The following is a 12,859-nucleotide window of genomic DNA, read 5'->3' on the forward strand; positions in this document are numbered from 1 at the left end:
ACACAGTCGTGTTTCCAAGCGCTGACATAAAATGTACAATTTTTACTCTCAATTTAGTTTACTGCGCCTGTTTTGCAGACTTGTTACTCAGTCGCTCATGAAAAAAGAACCTATGTTGGCGCACCAGTGAACCGTTAGAACGAGTATGACCTGTTTCATTGTTTCAATGACTGAAGAGCCCTTATTGTATTCAGTTTAGTGAAAATTGAAGTTTTCAGCTAAAGCTTCTAAACATTTAACAAAACAATATGAGTTATAAAACGTGACATTTCAAAAATACGTGCCGTATATCCGACTGAACTGATAAATTAATCCGACTGATTAGAAATTTGAAGAGAAACTTACAGTTGGGTGACTGTTATTTGAACATCACTTTTTCACAGCAATGTAGAACAGCGTTTTTCCAAGATATTCATATTTGTTAATATATGAAAATACTTGCAGCCAATGTGACTTGTAACCGGTCCTGTATTCCCTCTGTTATCCTTTCAGTTTGATCATCATTTGAGAATCGCAACTTCCAAAAAACAAGTTTGACGGTACTGTCCGTACTTACTGGCGACTAGTGCTTTATCTGCCTACCCACTGAACAATGCCGACAAATACAAAGCAAACATTTTAAAAAGTCCGCATACAGTTTTATTTATTTAACTAAAGCATTATGGCAACACATTTAAATAAAAATATGCCGTTTTGTGGACAAAATGGTTCTGAGTGCATGACAAGCGGCAAGGCCGTAGTGATCAGAGTGAACTAACCGTACCATGCACAAGAGAGCATTCTCTTCATATTCTCTTGCCGTGAAACAAACCACATCCTTCATCTTCCGTTCTATTGACAAGTTTGTGTAAAACCAAAATCCTCAAAAAAAGCCGCTCTTATCCATCATTAAAATATAATTTCGTTTCATGAATTCATATTCGACTGAGGACTCGATACTTTGGGATCATTTCATCTCTCGCGCAAAAAGGAAAGTAAATCTAGAGAACTACACGGTTAAGTATTTTCTAGGTGATCGTGCGATCAAAGACTGTTTTCTCAGGTCTTATAAGAAGGAAAACATTGTGTGTAAACCCGTTATTGTTTCATAAGAGTAAACTACTTTTATCAAGTTTCTGGAGAAAACTGTGAGTGAAAATACTAAGTTAAGTAAAATGCTGACAAAAATGAATTACCTTTGTGTTTCGATAACTTCAGTTGGGCAAAACATGGAGTGGAATATAGTCAGGAGAACCAATATAAGCTTGGCAGGTCCAGCTCACACTGCACTGAGCCGGTGTACTGTAATTGGATGTTGGTGATAAAATGTTATTGTGGCTTATAGCGGCGAGAGCTGATGTGGGACTCGACAATGAGCGGAATCTTTTTGAAACCAGTTGGCGGGAAACTTGTCGGCACTTTTGTTCTTCACACAACTGGTGTATTATTATTTTTTTTTAATCACAAATCAGTTTGGAGAATATTAGTTGACGATGCGTCCCTCCATGATAAAAAATGATCCATTGTTTTGAAGACAAAAGTGATTGGAATTAGATTCTAAGATAATCTCCATTAAAGGGGATCAGCAGCTTAATCAGCCGCACTGTTTAAGGTGAAAAACTTAAAAGAAATATTACTTTTTCTATAAAGGAAATGATACGAAATAAAAGTTTCAGCCCCTACTTGGCGACATGGTCGTGTATCACCCGGAGCGTAACTTGTTTTATTATTTGTCTTTACTTGGCCGGCGGCTTCACTCGATATCACCAACCACTAATGCATAACAAAGAAACAAACGTTGGTATACGTAGTCACCCGCTGATCCAAAAATATTATAGTTTCTTCTTGTTTACTATGTCTTTTTTAAACACGTGTTTAAAGCAAAAAAAAAATGCGTCATGTCAGTATAAAAACTTTGTGAGCTGTTAGCACTTGTTAAGGACAAATAAATGTTAGGTTTAATCTGCGATAGCGTGAAAGTGCCAAAATATAAAGAGAACGTCGTGCGTTTTGAGTTATTTTTTATTTTCAAAAGAGAAAAAATAAGAATCGAGGCCGCGCGGAAAATACCTGTTCTGAGCATTTCCTGCGCTTTGGTCACAACAGGAAACTGAATAGCCTGGTAACAGGTGATTCACTTGTATTATTCCACGAATTTTTATTAATTCACAATGAATATTGCTATTTCTGTTAACGTCCTGTTTGTTTGTAGCCAGTTTTAAGCAGCTGAACATAAAAGCAACGTACTTTGTAATTCGTACGACGACAATTTTTACAATTGTTCCATTCTGTGTCATAATACCAAAGAAATATCTGCGGGTTCTTGACTCATTGAATCTTATCTGTCTGACTTTCTATTTCCATGCACTAAGCTCCGATGATCTGTTTACGTACAGTCGGTAAAGTTGTTTAGCTGTAGAACAGGCAGCTGTTGTTTGTCGGTGCGGAAGATATTCTCTTTACATGACCATACCGATCGACACAGTAAAACAAGCAGAACGAGAATTGGGAGAATGTCATTAGACGAGCCGGCCAGAACCAGGAGCCATTATGGCTCCTGCCGGAACCCAATAATACAAAAATGTTTACTCAGAAACTTTATATTCCACCCCCCAAGCGCGCCTGCCTAACCCCTAATTGATGCCAATTCTGGTGTTACCGGGATGGTGCAGTAAAATTTACTGTTTGGGTTATTTTTTTTATCAAAAAAAAAAAAAAAGTGCGATCCAGTAAGTCATGCGAGCCACTTAGGTAAGCCTAAATACAACACATTTGTTAGCCTAAATAGCACTATGTTGAGCCTACATCTTGGCCTTTGGGTGGCTTGGGTTAGTCTAGACAGTCAGCCTAATACTGGGCCGATTACGGATTTCTATGGCCGTTCCATTTTATATCCACTTCTCTCCCCGACCCGTATCAGAATATACTTTACATATACTTTTGCCTCCAAAAGGTTAGAATATAAAAATAAAAAAAAAAAAAAAAAAATAAAAAAAACCCGTACGTTGACGGGAAAAGGCAAAACAATCCCTCTAAGAAAAAAGTTCAACAGAAATAACCCGATTTTCTTACCCCATTGCAAAAAAGCCAAATTGTTTTCCAAACCTTCAGAAATATTCAAAAGATCACGGGATGTCGACGGAGTGACTCCCTCAGAGCGAGAAGTGACTTTCGAAGCCCCTTCAGAAAATCTCGTCTATGGGGTAGTGGCTCAGGTAGCCACATACGAGTAGATTAACGTTTCATTTAATTTAACTGAGATATTCAGATCGAGATCAGCCTAAACGTGTATTTTTTAGTGCTTTATTCGTAACCGTCATAGATTTTTTTTAGTTTTCTATTAAAAGTTTCAACAAATACTTTATACTTTGGGTTGTCTGCCTGTGTATATACTGGTTTGGAGCAGCGCAAAAACCGGTCTTAACGTCAAGAACGCGCGGTTCTTAGCACTGCCAGCTGCTCCCCAACCGACCAACTGAATTCGTGGAAATGAACTGGCTAGTTTCTTTTCGATTCTTTGTGCACAGGGTCTTTTCAACAATTCTTTGCGCTTTTACCCCCAATCCCCTGACCATCCCCCCCCTTGAAAGCAGAGATGGCCCTGGGGATGAGATCGAGATAGTCGTTCCCAGTCTCTGAGTATTATATGATTCAAAATGGCGGGAGTCGTGAGGGGTTTTCGAACATTTTCGATTTTCTTAAATCATGCCCGGCTCACGAGTGTTTCAACGAGAATGTTTTCAACTGAACAGAATGGAGAGGATAGAACAAGCTCCTCCACTGAAGATGAAGAAACGACCAAGGGATCTCTACCAGCAAATAATTCTGTTGATAGGTATTGACTCCATTGATAGCTAGAATTCTCAGCCTTCGATCTGCAGATGTCTAGCCAGGCTTAAACAAGTAGTACTAAGTTTTTGGCTAATTAGTAAGCTTATAAGAAAAAGTTTTTCAATGTTTGAAAAAAGTCTGTGGGCTAGGTTCATTCTCTTTTTTCACGATCCCATAATACATCTTGTTTTATTTAAATAACCCCCCAAAGTTTTTGCATAAGCATTGTTTTCGATTTCTCTGGGGACGATTGCACGTCACTGTAAATCCCAAGAGAAATTGAAAACAATGCTTATGCAAAATTTTTGGGGGGGTAAACAAGATGTATTATGGGAACGGTGAAAACAGCGAATAGATATATTATTTTTACATAAATTAAAGTGGCTCTGAACCCTGCCGACAGATTTAAAAAAAAAATTCACAGAAATGGTCAGAAATGTTTCTTTTGCCAATTGGTCAAATATAAACCAAAAACAAAAACTTTCACTGAATAATTTGTAAGTTAATTGCTTCAAACCGTTTAACTAGGGTATTTTTGACTATTTTTCACATTGCCATGGCAATGATTTTTGATGTGATTTGGATCATACTACTGTTTTATTGATGAAAGCTTTATTGGTGTACAGTTATGCTTAAATGCCACAACATCAGGCAATCTGTATAATTTACAATGAAGGCCTCAACTATTGTGAGCCACCTTAAAAAGAGGGTTGTTGCTTTTTGAGAGGGAGTTTGATCATACAATGCAGAGATGCTAACCAGAAATGACTAAAACTAGGAGTTTGACAATTTTGTTAAAAGGTACAACTTGCTCCACAATAAACATCCCGTGTGTCTTTTGCTTGGCCAACCTAAATATTTCAAGACAGCACCTGCATAGAAGGTCAATCTGTGATGTGAATAAACTTAACACATTAAAAAATTAAAATTTGTCAGTCAAACTGGGTTAGCTATATCCTGTATGAAGACAAAGTACACATTCCTTTTTTTATCTTTTTTAAGGTTGCCAGATGCTTTCTTTGGAGCTGCATCCACACCATTTAGCCGTAAAATTATTCAAGTTCTAATGTCACCAATCAATGAAACTGATGTTGAGATCAAACCAGATGGTACAATTATTATTATCATTATTTATTATTATACGTAAGGACCTTGGTTAATTATGATATCCTTGTCTAGGATTGATTTATATTCCTGAAATAAAATACAGAAGAATACTAAATCAAGCATTTGGACCAGGAGGTTGGGCATTAGTACCAAGAGGAGAATCTCTTCAATTTCAGGTAAAATAAAGTGACTCTGAGCAGATTTTTTTTTTCAATTTCCCTTTGTTTCACTTATGAACCTTGAGCTGCTGTAATGTGGTTTAACATATTTTTTCTTGCATGAAATTGGTCTTAAGTATCACATAACAGCCAAAACTGAGGGATATCTGAGGATATTCCCCAAGGGATATCATCCAGTGTTTAAAAACCATTTCATGTTTCCATGCCTTAGGTTTCTCTACAGAAATAGTTTTTTTAAAATTGAATAGAACTGAATATATTAACCTGATAACTTTGATGTTTGACGACTAAACCAAGAGCATCCATGTTTGAGAATGTTTGTTAATAAACAATATTTTTGGCTTCAGACATATATGTCCTTGGTCATTATTTGTTCTTCAAAGCTCACAGCTTGTCATAACAGTTTGGAAAAATGGTTTTCTGACAAAGTGTATGCCCTGTGAAGTTGCAGGCACAATTCTAGGAGATTGTTAACCCATTTACTCTTGTGATGCCCAAAACTGCTTGTTGCTCTTTGTTCTACTTCTGACGTCATCACCTTCGACCAAAAAAGGCATCACTTATGGTACTCAATCTCTGCAGGAGGAAAAGGGGAGGGTGTCAATTTTCTATCCTTAAAAGAAAATAATTGTTCTGATGAGTTCACTTAATTTACAGGAGGGCTTGTAAGTTTCTCAGTGTTAGTACTACTGGTGCAATTCATCAGTTTCATTTGTGTGCTCGTGTTTACTAAAGAATGTTACTTTGTGAATGTTTTCAGAATGACAGAGATAACAGCCAATTGATTGTGCGGGAATATGCATTGTTTTGTTTGGGAAGGTTTGTTGCACAGACAGTTGGTGAACACACATTTTATTCTGCCAATAACATGGTTTATGGAAGGGCTATGGAATCTGCCAAGTCTAACGCTTTAATGAGGTGTTGTAAAGACCTTGGGGTGGCCAGTGAGCTCTGGGACCCACAGGTAAATACAGTTCTTGAGAGGCCACATAATTTGTACATGTGCATTGAACCCACAATATTTTCTGTTCGCGCGCTGGGAATAACCATTGAATGTCGGAAATATTCTTCAAGACACTACAAAACAAATTAGGGACACTGGGTCCCATAATACTTGTTATAATAAATTGACTACTGCCCATATAAAACCAAAAAATATATATAGAGACATGGTGGCGAGAAGATATGAATTTTATGTTTGAGTGGCAGAAACAATATCGTTTGAGATATCGTTTTGGCACGAGAACATAAAATTCATATCTTTCAGCCAACGTGTAATGTTCTTTTTATTATATGGAGACCAGATGAAGTTGATGTTGCAGATTTTTATTTCATTATTTTCGAATAATCGAGCCAGTTTTACAAATCAGTGTTCGTCTTCATAGAAAATACAAAGCACCCGTGCCCAGGATATAAAAACACTCAATGAATTCCAATCAAACAAAATACTTGTCAACTAAATAAGATGTAAGAACTGAAAACGTCACTGACTTTGACTTGAATCTGATGCGGCAAAGTCTTGACGGCCGATAGTTTTCAACTGCTTTTGTTTTCGTCTTTATGACATCTTGCACTTGTGACATCCCTTGCGAATAATTCCCTCTAAAAACCTAAAAATTGTCAAAGTTTCCATTATCCTGTTCTCGTTCTTAACTATTTGGAAAACTCATTCTTTTTCGTTGCTTAGTTAAACAAATTAACCTTTGTGTCGATGCTTGCAAATGAGTCAAAACCAAGTCCATTCAACAAAGCAGAAAAGGTGCAAATCGTGATGTCAATGAGCGATATGCCGCTGACAAGAGTGTCATACGAAAAATACGCCACTTAGGTCCCGGATGGAGTGGCGTATGGAATCGATGAGTGGTTTAGTTCCCAGTAAAACACTGTCCTCCAATTAGCCAACTGGGAAGTCTTGTCTGTGCAAGTGACTGCTTAAAGGAGCTATGTCACAGACAACTCAACTTGAAAAATTGGCAAATTTGTATTAAGTTTGTTGCTCATAATCTGCCTTAATCTTTGTCAATCAAAACCAACCATGTTTATTTTCAGGTTTTTATTTCTCCATTGGTGTTTTTCTCCCTTACAATACTATTATTTTGAGATTTCCTTCAATTTAAAGCTAATCAGAAAAATAACTTAAAACACCATGACATAGCCCCTTTATAAAGGTTAAGTTTGCAGTTAGTATGGGGGGGAATTTGATTATTTGACAAGTGACTGCTTATTTGAGTGTGACTGCTTAACAGAGGGTCCACTTTATAGAGGTTTGACTGTATTACTAATTGTTTTATTTTATCCTCCTCAGTTCATCATTGACTGGAAAGAAAAGTATGCTCTGAACACATGGTGTGAAAACGTACGAACTAGGGACAAAAAGAAGTTATGGAGAAGAAAGGACAGAAAATCAACAGATGCATTTCAATATCCATGGAAGGAGATAAATCAGGAAAAATGAATCACTGTTAGAAACAAATATGTCCAGAGTAATAACATGTAAATTTAAGTAATAAAAAGTATTTCCAGTTAGGGTTGTGTCATTTTATGTAGGACTTACCCACTAACTTCAACCCTAGTCTTTTATTATTACCTTAAGTTTTTTTACAACCTCTGACTTCTTACACAAATCAGGAAGAAAAAAAGGCTTGAGAAAAAACTGCTACATGTAAAACAATAAAGCCAAATTTTATTAATGATCTTGTTTGGTCATGCAGTGAGAACAGATAAATCCACTGCCACAACAATGTGTCTTAACTGGTCTCTCTCTCAAAAAATAATTACTAATGTAAGATAATTAATTTTAAATTGACATTGTTATTTAAATGGTCAGTATAATAATTGCTATTAAACTCTTTGTGAGGTCATGCAGTTGTACATGACAATGAAATGATATCCATGTACTTAAAACTATTTTAATCACATTTATTAATTATTTACATGCACAAGACCAAGAAATTAAGTACTAAATTAGTAGTTCCAATACTTACTTAGATTGCTCTGTGATACTTCTTCATGTAGGTCAGATGTGCTGTTCCAGAAAATATCCATGCACCCCATGGAAGGTCATAGTAGGTTTTGAGGGGTTGGGAAGTGTAAAAATAATGATAACAATGACAACAATAACAGTGATCACCAATTATTTTTATTTGGGGTTGGAACCCAAAACCTTCTGTGGGTATGCATATTTTATAGAACAACACAGTTGTAATATTATTTTACTGCTGCGCAATGCTTTCTAGACAAATTGCAATGTGGTCAAAGTTCCTCCATGTCCACTTGGAAACACAGCAACTGGAAGCGCATGCGCCTTTTGAAAGTTGTCATCAAAGCCTCTATTAATCTGCAACAAAATGCAACAGCCTGGTAATGTACTTGCTGGACAATCAGTTATACATCCACAGTTCATTCCCAGGGTGTCATTGAAAATGAGCAACAACTCAGAGGTTGAAAATAACCAGAAGACAACATTCAGAGGAGGCTATTTTACAATCTACTTTCATTGTGTAGCCAGGTTTATCACATGACCAGTTAGAGACCAATCAACATAGATCATTGCTTTATTCTTACTCCAACAACATTCTTTGACATATTATTTTATTGTAAAGTAATGAAGAATACAGTAAACAGTTCTATCAAAGTACAGAAACAAGTACAAAATTGGAAGAATATGAGATGAAGTGGGAACACAAGCCATAGGTGTTAGGAGAAGAACATTGGGGCAGAATGTTCTGGTTTTGAATTTTGTGCAATGTCGATTTAATGGGCTAGTGACTGCACAATTTTAGGCAATTACAGCAAGGGCTGACCAACTGGTCATTCAATTAACTAAAATCAGAAACCCATAAGGATTGAAACGTGTAACTCCCTATGATTTGTATTGTACAAAGCGTTTACACATTCGTTTCCAATAAGTACCATATTTGGAAAATCGCAAGGAAAAAATAAGCCAATAAAAATTGTATATTTCATTTAAATTCACAGTGCATGGTAGCTCACACTCAATGGCATAATCTTGATTGCTTGAATATTGTTAAATTTGGTTAAATTCTTCTGTTTCATTGTCATTTAGTAGTCTGGAGAACATCACTTGGATACACTTAATGAATTTTCTTAGTTACAGCGCTTAGGTGGAATTCAAGTAACTCACTGAAAAACCGAAAATGTGGTTGCCTGTGTCATTACATGTATAAAGCATTCATGTTTAAACTCTGTGTTTCCAAATATGGTACTTGGCAAAACTGAATATTCAAATGCTGTGAGCGCGCGTTACATGTTTCAACCCTTATGAGTTTCTGCTGAAATATCACAATGGTGACTTATGCTGCACAACTTAAAAGAAACTGACAAAATATAAAGGTGCATGGATGGAAAAAACCGGACAAGAATAAAATAGATTTTGGGGAGCTTGAAAAATGTTAGCCTGACTTTTTTCAAGTTTATCTACCGGTAAGTTAATTGTACGAAAATGTCATTTAACACCCTTATTTGTTATGTGGCCACTAGTTTACTACCAAAACTGCCACTCAGTCAATTTGAAATTAAGAGCTCACAATTATGAAAATAAACAGAATGATAAATGATACTGTGACCTAGGGCCTTTAAGCTAACTCGATTCCTTCAAGGTCAGACACTTAAGAAAGCTTCATGGTAATAAGAGGTAAGAATGTGTGCCGCATAACCTGACTAAATGTATAAGCCAAGTGTGTAGCTGAAGATAGGAGACCATGACACGCACTCACCTTTTGTCTGAATCCTTTGTTATCCCTGGCACCTTACTGAATGTTGTTTGAAACAAGTCTCTAAAGTGAAATACAATTATTAATGTATTTACCTGTCACTAACATCATCTAGTCTCACCCACTTTTGATACACATGTACCAGCTTACAATAAAATCTTAACTTTAATTTCAAATTGATTAGTTAATCAATATATCTATCAGTGTTTTAATGGCCAGCCAAATTATCCCAAAGTTGTCTTTCACTGCCCCTACTTTTTCTGTGAATCTAAAGTGCCAGCCCTATATCATTAATCCTCAACCCTTTTCAGTGACAGGGCAAAGTGAAGAGTATAGTAGAACCTGAATTTAACAAACTTCTTTAGAACAAAGTCTTTGGTATAACAAACAATATTCTTCAGCCTGGCCAAAGTTACAGTAAAATGTATCAAACAGTAACTTGATATAACAAACCTTAAACTAGTTGTACCTATCGGTAAGTGCCAACGAGCGAAATACTCATGTTTGTTCATAAGAACAGATATTGAATGGTTTTTGATAGAACTATATTTGAAATGACCAAAATATGGTAAATTGTATTTTAGGTAATATGCGAAAAAAGTGCTATTTCTCTGGTGTTCATAGTCTTCATAAATGACACAGGCTTGATAGCCTGCGTAGCAGGCACCGTAGTTTCCAGCGCGCGTATTCTCGCGATCGCGCACTCTTTTAAACACACTAAAAAACGTACACAGATGTCTGCTACGCAGGCTACGGGTTTGACAGATTGATAACTCTTGACACATCTTTAAATTCTTTTCAACGTTAAAATGTCACAAAATGTAGAAGCAAAAAACTTTTGACTTTCTTGTGTGTATGAGCGTCGCTTTGTATTGATGTTATTCCTACGCGGAGCGAAAATGCGTGCCAAATAAAATATAAACGGTATTTGATTTGGAATAAATCATCGGTCAAACAATTACTATAAACACAATAAACACTAAAAGGAAGCATTTACCCGACTTCAGCATTCTCATAAGTCAAGAAAACTCTATTTGAAGTCAACAGTCCGCTTTTGATTTTCATGTCTCTCTTCGATCGTAAATCAAAGGACTCCAAAGTCGAAAGATTATTTCATCGCTTTAAAGACCTTGATGTTTCGTTTTTTTCGGCGGTCGAATATTCTGTACGGTATTCTCTTTCGATTTATAATTCCCTAAAAGTGTATTTATCGGTAAAGGGATGAATGACCACATTGAAAATTTTAACAGGCCATTTTGGTCATTTGCTCTCTAGCAAGGAGTGAGAGACTGGGAACCAGTTGGGAAGAACAATACAACCCAAATATGGGGTTTACTTACACCCAAATATGGTAAAAAAAAAAGTCCCTTACGCAGAACTTAAGATTTTCTCTGCCTATACACTCATACGCACACGGCTCTATGATTCTGCCGCCTCGACAGCCTCGCCTTTTGGCTCGGCTGTCTCGTTGGCAATTAATAATAACAACTGTGTTATAACAAAAACAATCCAGAAGCCCAAACATAAAATGTACCCTGACATAACAAATTATTTATTATATCAAGGTTTTCGTTAAAACCCTTTATAATTTCCACAGTCCATTGGCACTTAGTTAAATCAAGGTTTCACTGTAAATGGGTGTCATATATACAAACAATATCATTCTTGTTACACAAGACAAACAAAGGAGACACTTCATGACAGGACTGTACGTGTCACTCATTTTCACAAGCAAGTGAGCGTACTGGTTGAGTATGTAAGAGCAGTGTATACATACCTGGCTTGCTGTGAAAGATACGCTGCTAATGCTTCCTGGATAGCTCGCGCCTCCAAGTGTGCCTGAAACAAAACTTTGTCAGTTGGAATGTTGAAATAAATTTTGTCATTTGACTGTCACTTCCCAGCGACCAAACTGAACTGTGTCATTTATGAGAGGGTGAATGCAGATGAGCTTCAATTAAATTTTTGTGGTTTGCAATTTTGAGCTGCTATGTTATTTTAGAAAGTGATAAATGATCATCGCAGTGAATTTCCAATTTAAGCAATTGGAATAAAGAAGCCTGAAAAAAATTCAGGGCATCAACGGGATTCAAACCCGTGACCTCCGCAAATACCGGTGTGATGCTCTACCAACTGAGCTATTGAAGCCACACATTGGGAGCGAGGTCAATTGCGAGTTCATATTTTCCCGTGAGAGGAGTGAAATGATGTAATGTATATTAAATGATTCATATATGAACTGCGGATGTATACGAAAGTGATATATGATGTGTGGCTTCAATAGCTCAGTTGGTTGAGCATCGCACCGTTATTCAGGGAGGTCACAGGTTCAAACCTCTTTGAAGCCCTTATTTATTTATTTTTTTAGGCTTCTTTATTCCAATTGCTTAAATTGGAAATTCACTGCGATGATCATTTATCACTTTCATATACATATATATATATATTTCATTGATTTGAATAGTATTCCTGAAGAAACTCCAATAATAGCAGAGGTGAAGAGGACTTGTAATGGTTTTGTTAAAATGATCACTTGTAAGGCTCACCGTGACAGCACCAGCTGAAGTAAATGTCTTGACACCAGAAATAAGCCTGCAGAACTCCTCTGCTAACATGTCAGTCAGACGGGACAGCACCTGACTTAGTAACTCTTCTGACACGGCAAACACCTGACACAAATATCAACAATTCAGCCAGTGAGCAGATAGAAAGTCTGTTCATAGACTGATCAGTTTACTGACAGTACAGTATAAGTACCAGTAATATCCAGAGATGGATTAATTTACATGTAAAAGGATATGATGATCAGGTCATAACAAATAAAATTGATAGATAAATAGATAGCTAGATAGATAGATATGACATACATATTTGTTACATAGTGTTCAATTAAATAATGAGAGTGGCAGGCAAAGACAGTCACCTATTGCACAATATTCACTTGATATTTGGTCATCAGGGAACAGTTAATTTCATTTCCCAAGCATCTCAATGTTTCCCAGGGTGGAGCCTAGGGTAACATTGAGATTT

The 12,859-nt window shown here is 36.5% G+C and overlaps 2 protein-coding genes across 2 annotated transcripts in view; one reads left to right on the forward strand and one right to left on the reverse strand.

Annotated features, from left to right (window-relative positions):
• Window positions 1–3,629: 3,629 nt before the first annotated feature.
• Window positions 3,630–7,622, forward strand: LOC144650092 (mitochondrial genome maintenance protein mgm101 homolog). Its single transcript, XM_078509754.1, has 5 exons — window positions 3,630–3,814; window positions 4,813–4,919; window positions 4,990–5,093; window positions 5,857–6,060; window positions 7,402–7,622. The coding sequence occupies exons 1-5, from the start codon at window positions 3,636–3,638 to the stop codon at window positions 7,549–7,551; spliced, it is 744 nt and encodes a 247-aa protein (XP_078365880.1). The 5' UTR covers window positions 3,630–3,635; the 3' UTR covers window positions 7,552–7,622.
• A 137-nt stretch (window positions 7,623–7,759) lies between these two features.
• The window catches only part of LOC144650058 (exocyst complex component 2-like), a 45,960-nt gene continuing 40,860 nt past the window's right edge, over window positions 7,760–12,859 (reverse strand). Inside the window, exons 26-29 of the mRNA XM_078509705.1 lie at window positions 12,376–12,498; window positions 11,607–11,668; window positions 9,833–9,892; window positions 7,760–8,433 (exon numbers count right to left, since the gene is read on the reverse strand). Of these exons, the coding sequence (XP_078365831.1) occupies window positions 8,349–8,433; window positions 9,833–9,892; window positions 11,607–11,668; window positions 12,376–12,498 (330 nt within the window). The 3' untranslated portion in view covers window positions 7,760–8,348. The remainder of the gene's footprint in view (window positions 8,434–9,832; window positions 9,893–11,606; window positions 11,669–12,375; window positions 12,499–12,859) is intronic.

Source organism: Oculina patagonica, chromosome 4 (genome assembly GCF_052425735.1).
Source record: "Oculina patagonica isolate OP01 chromosome 4, crgOcupat, whole genome shotgun sequence".
In the NCBI taxonomy this organism is placed as follows: Eukaryota; Metazoa; Cnidaria; class Anthozoa; order Scleractinia; family Oculinidae; genus Oculina; species Oculina patagonica.

Bases quoted from the DNA above. Each gene is read 5' to 3' on its own strand.
- LOC144650092 (XM_078509754.1), top strand. From the start codon at position 3,636: ATGGCGGGAGTCGTGAGGGGTTTTCGAACATTTTCGATTTTCTTAAAT. The intron at 3,815-4,812 runs GTATTGACTCCA...ATCTTTTTTAAG, and splicing joins GCAAATAATTCTGTTGATAG to GTTGCCAGATGCTTTCTTTG. The intron at 6,061-7,401 runs GTAAATACAGTT...TATCCTCCTCAG, and splicing joins GTGAGCTCTGGGACCCACAG to TTCATCATTGACTGGAAAGA.